Consider the following 9,084-nt stretch of genomic DNA (forward strand, 5'->3'; position numbering starts at 1 on the left):
ATTATGCTATTAAAATTGTAATTTTACAAAGACATCTATTTACAGCCTCTCTTGGATCTCCTCCTCCTCCTCTCTTCCCTTTTCCTTTCCCATCCCCCTCCTCTTCTTCCTCCTCCTCCTCCTCCTCCTCTTCTTCTCTTCCTCCTCCTCCTCCCCCTCCTTCTCTTCCTCCTCAAAGGAACAGTTTTAATTACTTAATTTGAGCATCCAAAATGGATTAGCCACTGCTGAGATCCTCATATAAAACACTCTCTCTCTCTGTCTCTCTCTGTCTCTCTCTCTCTCCCCCTCTCCCTCTCCCTCCCTCTCTCTCTCTCTCTCTCTCTCTCTCTCTCTCTCCCCCTCCCCCTCTCCCTCTCCCTCTCCCTCTCCCTCTCTCTCTCTCTCTCTCTCTCTTTGTGTGTGTGTGTGTTTTGTTAGGGTAATAGCATTATCTGATACCTGGAAAATGAATTAAGTCAAGAACCATTGACCTCTGGCCAGGCACACCAATCTCAGGACTAAGTATCTTGCTTTCTCTTTTCCTAGCTTCCACTGAAGGATCCTTTCAAAGAAGAGTTTCCCCTTGAAGGGTGCTTCAAATCGTCATGGGGATCTTTTGGACAGCCTTATGCTTCCTGGTATATGGTGAGCTCGCTGTTTTGTATTAGTGTCAGCCCTACGAAGTAGACCAGATCAGGAAAGCGAACCCCACAGGAAGACTCATCTTTATTGACATAGGCTACTACAGTAAATAAGGGATGCGGTGGCTCAGTGGGTTAGGATGCTGAGCTTGTCGATCAGAAGGTCGGCAGTTTGGCGGGTCGAATCCCGAGTGCCGCGTAACAGAGTGAGTGCCTATTACTCGTCCCAGCTTCTGCCAACCTAGCAGTTCGAAAGCACGTAAAAATGCAAGTAGAAAAATAGGGACCACTACGGTGGGAAGGTAACAGCGCTCCGTGCGCCTCTGGTGTCTAGTCATGCCGGCCACATGACCACGGAGACGTCCTCGGACAAGCGCTGGCTCTTCGGCTTTGAAACGGAGATGAGCACCGGCCCCTACAGTTGGAAACGACTAGCACACACGTGCGGGGGAACCTTTACCTTTACCTTTTTACTACAGTTACCGTATTTTGCAACTCTGGTTTTGCTTCTCCTCTTCCACTCCAGGGAGCTGGGGAAAATGTGTAACTATCAGAGTGGTAGAAAACAAGTCTAGATTTGTTCATAAAATGCACTCACAAGTATTGTGTGGCATAGAACATAGTCCCCAGATGAGGAGGGGCAAGAAGTTTGTATAAAGTCCCAGCTATCTTCGCTGTCTTATTATGATGCAGTAAATAAAGACAGTTCAGAACATTTGTGCGCTGGAATATAAAATGGTCTTTGCTTTTTAAAAATCTGAGGTTGTTAGAAACTTGTTCAGAAAACTCTACGGAGATGCTCAGTCATCCGAGCCACGGTTGTCCGAAAGGTGCTTTTTCAAAAGGCAACTGGATTTTGTCTTTTCCTTGAAGGCATTTCGCTTCTCATCCAAGAAGCTTCTTCAGTCCTGAGCTGAAGAGAACTGAAGGAGCTTCTTGAATGAGAAGCGAAACATCTTCAAGGAAGACGTTGCTTTTTGAAAAAGAACCTTTGGTCAGGAAAGGAGAACTTTTCATTAATGCCACCTTCATTTGTGCGTATTTTCAGTTTTTCATGCAAGCAGAGAATCCCTGTGTGAGGGAGATGAGCAGTTTGTAAATTTGACAAATAAAGAAAGAAAACAACAACAACAGCAACAACAAACCAAGTAGTGAGAGCGGCATTCTAGCAGTCTACATCACACATCACAATCACAAATCACGATGATAGAAAACAGCTTCAAATTGGTTCACATGACATGTTTGTCCAAGTCAGAGAAAGACTCACAACACAACCGACTAAGCTTGGTTAGTTTAAATCTTGCTTAGCTTTTTTGGGGGGTTTTATCCTGTGGTACCAACCCAGCCCTTTAAGAAACTTTATGATTTACTGTATTGGCAAATCCAGTGAATGGATTAGTTTAGGGCAAGGGTAGGCAACCTCGGCTCTTTTATGACTCATGGACTTCAACTCCCAGAATTCCTGAGTCAGCTATGCTGACTCAGGAATTCTGGGAGTTGAAGTCCATGAGTCATAAAAGAGCTGAGGTTGCCTACCCCTGGTTTAGGGAATGAATGAATGAAATGTGTTATGTAAATGCAGAAGTCCAGAATTTTTGTTGTTGTCGTTCTCTCAGTGGTCAAAGAGTCACGGACAAAATTTGTTCTAATATTAACTACAGTTGGACTACAATGTATATTTCTCTGCCATGTTTCCCCCCCCACGTCTTTTCTCTTTTAAACTCATGTTTTCCACTTTTCTTTGAAGAGAAGGTCAACTTGCCCTCTCGTCCTCTAGCAATGGCTTTATCATTGAGTATGGAATGAACATTTTGTGTGATGATTAAATAGGAATATTATTCAAGAGCAAATAGATCCCACCCTCCCATTAAGAGAATCACACAGCCTTTAGGCTTGCTAGAGTGTGTAGGGAGAAAAAAGAGAGGAAAAGATGGAAAAAAGATGAAATTGTGCTAATTCTTGCATTGCACAGTCCCTTCTTCAATACAAGTGTCATTTTGCTTCTGCTATTGCAAACCGTTGTTTTAGGTAATGTGGGTGTTCACTCTCATTGAACTAAGTGATATTTACACCTTAATAGAGCTAGATGACAACCACAATTTGTGTGTTTGCAATTTGTTCTGAGGAAGGCAGGGGAGGACATCCTGTGGTCCCCATGCCTGTACTTTGCAATCCTTGGAGTCCTTCCAAACATAGTCTACAATAAACATTAATAGCATTTTTTTTTAAAAAAAATGATAAAACTAAATCCACCGTTGTCTTTTTGAGGTAGGCCAGGCTGGGAAACAATTCTTGAGTTTCTTTCTCACTTTCTCTTCCCTTCCTGGGCCAAGCTGATTTATGCATATATGTATGTATGCATATATGAATGTATGTATGTATGTGTATGTGTGTAGATAGGTAGATAAATAGATAGACAGAGATAGAGACATAAGCCAATAAAGGAGAACATTTGTAGTTGAACTGAGGAGTTGCAATGAGGGGTCCTTGGTGCTCTCTGAGCTTGCTTGATTTTCTTGCAGATGTTTTATTACCCACACTAGGTAACATCATGAACCCTGATGATGTTACCTAGTTTGAGTATTGAAATGTCTACAAGAAAAAAAAGCAAGCTCAGAGAGCACCAAGAACCCCTCATATGGATATCTATCTATCTATCTATCATCTATCTATCTATCTATCTATCTATCTATCTATCTATCTATCTATCTATCTATCTATCTATCTATCTATCTATCTATCTATCTAGAGACAGTAATAGCTCCTGCATACCTTCTTCAAGGCCATCTCCATATTCCCGTACAAATATCAGGTGCAAACAATCACATCCACTCATATGAAGGTCCAACTAAATTGATTTATTGCTACTCATGACAATACACAGGAATATTCTCAACTAACGGTTGGCACCTGCTAGGAGATAAGGGTGCACAGAATTCAAGAGGGGTTGGATTTAGTCCACTTGTGGCGGTGCAGTGACTCCAGGTTGATGCCTTTTTTGACTCCCCCTCCAGGCTCTGCCACTCCTTCTAGATCACCTGCCTTTCTCTTCCCTCCCTGTGGCCCACAGGCTCTGCCCCAAAGCTTCTTATGTTCTAATTCCAGGAGCTTGTCTATTCAGCAGTCTACAGATCAGCATGGCCGAGATGGGACGTTTCGGACACCTTGGCTCAATCTGAGTCACTGTCCAAGGCCTTTGGATCATGCACAAGGGCGTTGCTTTGTCTTTTCCAGCTCTGGATTGTCTCTGAAGCCACGGCTCTCTTCTTTCACCCCCAGCGAGAGCTTTTCGGGAAGGGCCTCCTCCAGTATTGTTGCCAGGCTTGCTCCATTTTCACAGAGCTATTCAAAGTTCAGGAATCTCATAAATCATAGATAGATTCATGAGGCTCTTTATCTAAGGAGAGAGTTTTATTAAGATGATAATTCAGAGCTCAAAAGCAGATCGCTCTTACTTTAGCCTGCCAGCTTCAGCAAGATGCTAAGTCTGAATGTTGATACAACGGGCAGTGTTCAATTAAATAAAACATACGAGGTCTTAAAGAGGTAGCTCATTTGGAACAATCTGCAAAAGTAACCGCTGGGTTGCTTGTCCTACCCCGTCCTACCCTGTCACATTTTAGCCTGGACTGGCATGTTATGTGTGTCCATAGTAGCGCCATCAATACTCACTGTCTCCTGATTTCTAACCTAGCATTGAACACAGACCTGGGTGTCCTGGCTAGGATGAGCTCACAGCCCCAGAAGGACTCAGAAGCACTTGACAACCTTTCAGAAGACCCCTTGTCTCCAGAGATGCTGCAGGAGATGTTGTGGCTTTTCCGACGAGAAGACCGTAAGTCCTTTCAAGGGGTTAACTGCAGAATTTGCTTGGACTAGGCTGAGTCCTGTTAGTTCAGGCTTTGGATCTTGAGTAGGAGAGCTGTGGGGAGCGTGGCGGGTGTCTTTAAAAAGGCATGAAAATGAAGGAACTCTCCTAGAAAAGAATCTCCGTAGCTCAGGGTTGAAGTGGGCAGTCCTTGGTGCCATCTGAGCTTGGTTCTTTTCTTGCAGACTTTTCATTCACCATCTAGGTAACACCATCACTGCAGCGGACTGTGTGGATTACTCTCTGTTTACATATAGCAGCTTGCCCTGCCAGTACTGTGGTTTCCTTGATTCTCCTTGGTACTTTCTTAATCAAGGAACTACCAAGGAGAAATCCAGACCTTCGCTAGGACAGGTCAGGAAACAGACACCAGAAGGAATGCAAGAATTTTATGTTATGGTTCTAGGGTATAATAACATAATCTTGAAAGCCTAATAGAGTTTCCCTCTGCCCCCCCCCCTTATACTAAATGGAATGAGGGTGGGGTTCTTTCAAATCTCCTTCCTGCATTCCCTCCTTTCCCAGGGCTGAAATGTCATTGGGTGTTTCTTATCTGCTAACAATTAACAATTCACCAGTGAGTAAAGAACAAGTAACCAGTGGAATGACTTGTCTCCAGAAGCTGAGAAGAGATTGGAGAACCTATTGTCTGGAATGGTATAGGGTAGGGGTAGGCAACCTGGGCTCTTTTATGACTCATGGACTTCAACTCCCAGAATTCCTGAGTCAGCATTCTGGGAGTTGAAGTCCATGAGTCATTTTATTTATTTATTTTAATTCCATTTATATCCCGCCCTTCTCCGAAGACTCAGGGCGGCTTACAAGCTTAGCAGTAGCCTTCATTCTATGTATATGCCTGCTTATTAGGGCTTTCACACACACCCCCAAGCGGCATTATTACAAAGTCAGCTTATTGCCCCCAACAATCTGGCTCCTCATTTTACCTACCTCGGAAGGATGGAAGGCTGAGTCAACCTTGAGCCTGGTGGGACTCGAACCTGCACTAATTGCAGGCAGCTGGTGTTACTTAAGGAGGCATTAGCCCACTGCTCCACCAAGGCTCATAAAAGAGCCCAGGTTGCCTACCCCTGGTATAGGGTCTCCTGCTTGAGCAGGGGGTTGGACTAGATGACCTCCAAGGTCCCTTCCAGCTCTGTTATTCTGTTATTCCTTTACCAGCTTTGTTTAGTTCCTCTACAAGGAGCAAGTCAAAAAAAGTCAACGTGATGCCTGCAGATGTGTAATGAACCCAGAATGTTGTGATTGCAGTTTCCATCTTTTTTTTTTAAAACTCCTTGCCTTCCACAGATGCCCTATTGAGGTATCTCCTTAGTGGTGATGGGACAAAACTGGACATGAGAAGCATCTCTTGAGCACTTGGACAATAAGCCAAGGTCATTAACCCATCAACATGAATTTTATTATTTTCTCTTTCAGCATCTGCATGGAATTACTCTATCCTGGGCCTTTCGGTTCTTGTTCTACTCATTGGTGTGGTCCTCTTGGGAGCAAATATTAGGGCCAACAGGTATGAAGAAGTCATATTTTGGAGTGGTAACCCTTGGTTGGCAGCCGGCATGCCTCTCTACCTCTGAATACAGGATTCCTTAGTTGCTAAACGAACCCACTTTCTGGGTTTGCCTGGTGTATTCAACGGCAACTTAACCAAACACAGTAGGATGGCAGAAAAAAAACCAAGGCACAAAACCCACCATGGTTAACTCAAGCAAAACTTGGTACCTTGTGCAAACAAAGTTGCAAGTTCTCTTAATAATTTAGTTGCACTAACCTGGCCAACTGTGTTGATTTTCACTGCAGACATCTGTGGAGATTTTCAGTCATCCAGGTCCTCATTTTTCCCAAACACGCTTTTTCAAAAGGCAGCTGGTAGAAGAAGACAGTTTGCTTCTCATCCCAAGAAGCTTCATCAGTTCTGGCAGGATGGGGGGGGCAATGGAAGGATTGGAAAGTCTTCCTCAAGGGAAAAACGATCCAGTTGCCTTTTGAAAAAAAAAAACACCTTTGAGCTTTCCCTGTAGACCTCGTCTTCAAACCACTTCTTTGCCCAGAAAGCATGAAAAGTTATAGTTTAAGAGGAATCCAGTCAAAGATGAGAATAGTCAGCATGTTCAGCTTCTTCTGAGCCCGTTTAGTGTAGTGCCTAAAACTACTAGGCTAGAAACTGGGAGACTGTGAGTTCTAGTCCTGCCTTGGACACAAAGCCAGCTGGGTGACCTTGGGCCAGTCACTTGTGGGAAGTCAGTTCCCCAGAGAAGGAAATATTGAAAGGGCAGGAAAATATATTTCCTAAAAGGATCTTAAAGAGACAAGAAAAAGCATGCCCAGGTTTTCTTAGTAGCCCCAAGTCTCCCTCCCCCAAGCGGAAACCTACTCTATAGAAATGCAGATGTAAACCGTTCAGGGAGGTTGAAGCTAAGAAGACTTCAGACTTCTCAAATCTACATACCCCTGCCCCAGGGAGGTGGGCTGGGACAGACAACCAGCAAGAATCCTAGAGTGGCACACCTAGGCTCAGGACAGAATACAAAGCTTGAAACAGGAAATAACTCCAGACAATAGAGTCCAGGGGTTATAAAAACTCACTACCCACATGTGGTCACTCTCTTCTCTCGCTCTTTTCTGTTGGATCCATCTTTCTGTCTGGCTTTCCTCTGCAATAAACCACAACCCTCTTCCCAAAGCAGTTGCCATGTTTATTCCCCGCTTGGAGGAACCATGATGGAGACTTTTCTTCCTACACACTTTCTCTCAGCCCTAGGAAGGAAGCAATGCCAAGCCACTTCTGAAATCTTGCAGGGACTAGCCCAGGCAGTTGTCAGACAGTCAAAAATTAACTCAAAAGCACACATACACAATGGGCAAACCCCCAAAAGGGCTTTTTTTTCAAAAGGCAGCTGGATTTTGTGTTTTGTTTTCTTTGAGGATGTTTCACTTCTAATCCAAAAAGCTTCTTCGGCTCTGAAGCTTCTTGGATGAGAAGTGAAACGTCTTCAAGGGGAACACAATAACAACAACCAAGTCTGGTTGCCTTTTGAAAAAAAGCACTTCTGGGACAACCATGGCCTGGATGACTGAGAATCTCCATAGACACAAAGAGCAAGCCAATATTATATTTGTCGTGTGATTAGGCTTAGGGGAGCCTGGTTCATTCCATCTTGGTTTCCAAACTTTCCCCAAACAGGGTTGATGTCTTTACATCCTTATTTTGAGCGATTCTTTGGTCCCCCTGAACTGCCCGCTATCATACAGTATCTGGAGGGTTTCACTCGGAAACAGATGGCTGAAAAAACATTATTTTTTCTCCACTCCGCAGAAACCAGAAAGTCCTTCACCTACACAAAGACGGCTATGAAGCCACCCCGCCTGATGAGATAGAAACGAAGCAAGCCTTTCTGCTGCTAAACAAAGAGAATTCGGATCAATCTGGAGACAGTTTGCTTCCCAAAGCACCAAACATGGGAGAAGTGATGGTAGAGTGGAAGGATGGGAAAATCTCATCGCTGTATGCTGAGCCCAATGAAGCAGAGGCGTAGCACCTAATATCCACATACTGGCTTTTATGAAACCCGTGAGGATTTCTGGACTATTGACATTTTTGGACTGTGGGTCTCAAAGCCAAATTCATTCAGCCAGCAAAAAAGCAGACCCCACACTGGCTGCCATTGAGTTGTACAAGAAAAACAATCCCCCAATCAATTCATCTACCAGCTGTCTTCACACGACATGTTGAGCTAGGTTGGCCTAGTGGCTTCACAACCTGCTAAGCCTGCTCAGTTGGTTCCCATTAGGGTTAACCTGGATCGGTTTTGTTTGTGTCCTAGTGTAGTGTCATCAGAGCGTTCACGGGGTCAAACAAAGCTGTGACAGGCCCCTCAAAGCAGCCAGAACTTCAGTTCCACACTTGGAGTTACCGTCTTGACTTGACCATCCTTGAGGAGACCTCCCCCACACACAACGCCAACCTACCTTAATGAGTTGAGCTGTGTGTGAACCTAGAAAAAGTGCTAATTCAAGAACCAATTAAGGATATTGTGTGAAGGTAGTTGCTTTGCTGTATTGCGCCAACCTACAAGGAATCTATCAGATTATCTGGAAAGAAGTTCAAAGTCTCCTGATTTTGACTCTCACTGATTCTGTCAAGTATAAGTTCCCTCACGGGGTGCTGTGCAAATCAGGTGGGTCCGTCACTCCCGAAATTCCTACTCAAGAGGGGTTTTAGTTGAGAATGTCAGAGGCAGGAAGGGTGAAGTATGTCTTGGGAGTTTTCTAGATTGGAGAAAATTCTTTATTAAAGATCATTCCACACACACACACACACACACACACACACACACACACACACACACACCGCCTTCCAGTTAAGAAATATTGAACTCTATTTTTCAGGGTCTTTGACGTGAAAACATTTGAACCCAGGCCTTTCAATGCCTTATTCAACTTTAATTTATATATTTGCTGGCTTGAAAATCAACTTTCCCCCCCCGCCCAAAGAAGCTATGTCAGAGTCATAGGTGTAGATTTTTTTAAAAAAAAAACAACATATAAACAGCCAGCCAACATGTACAGTACGTA

General features: G+C 44.0%; 1 protein-coding gene across 1 annotated transcript; it reads left to right on the forward strand.

The window, feature by feature from the left end:
- Nucleotides 1-4,080: 4,080 nt before the first annotated feature.
- Nucleotides 4,081-8,045, forward strand: SLC51B (SLC51 subunit beta; the record flags this gene model as incomplete). The annotated part of the gene is made up of 3 exons (XM_081336996.1): nt 4,081-4,458; nt 5,929-6,019; nt 7,826-8,045. The coding sequence occupies exons 1-3, from the start codon at nt 4,263-4,265 to the stop codon at nt 8,043-8,045; spliced, it is 507 nt and encodes a 168-aa protein (XP_081193122.1). The 5' UTR covers nt 4,081-4,262.
- Between the last annotated feature and the right edge of the window lie 1,039 nt (nt 8,046-9,084).

Source organism: Vipera berus, assembly GCF_964194415.1.
Source record: "Vipera berus genome assembly, chromosome: 12".
NCBI classification, from domain to species: Eukaryota; Metazoa; Chordata; class Lepidosauria; order Squamata; family Viperidae; genus Vipera; species Vipera berus.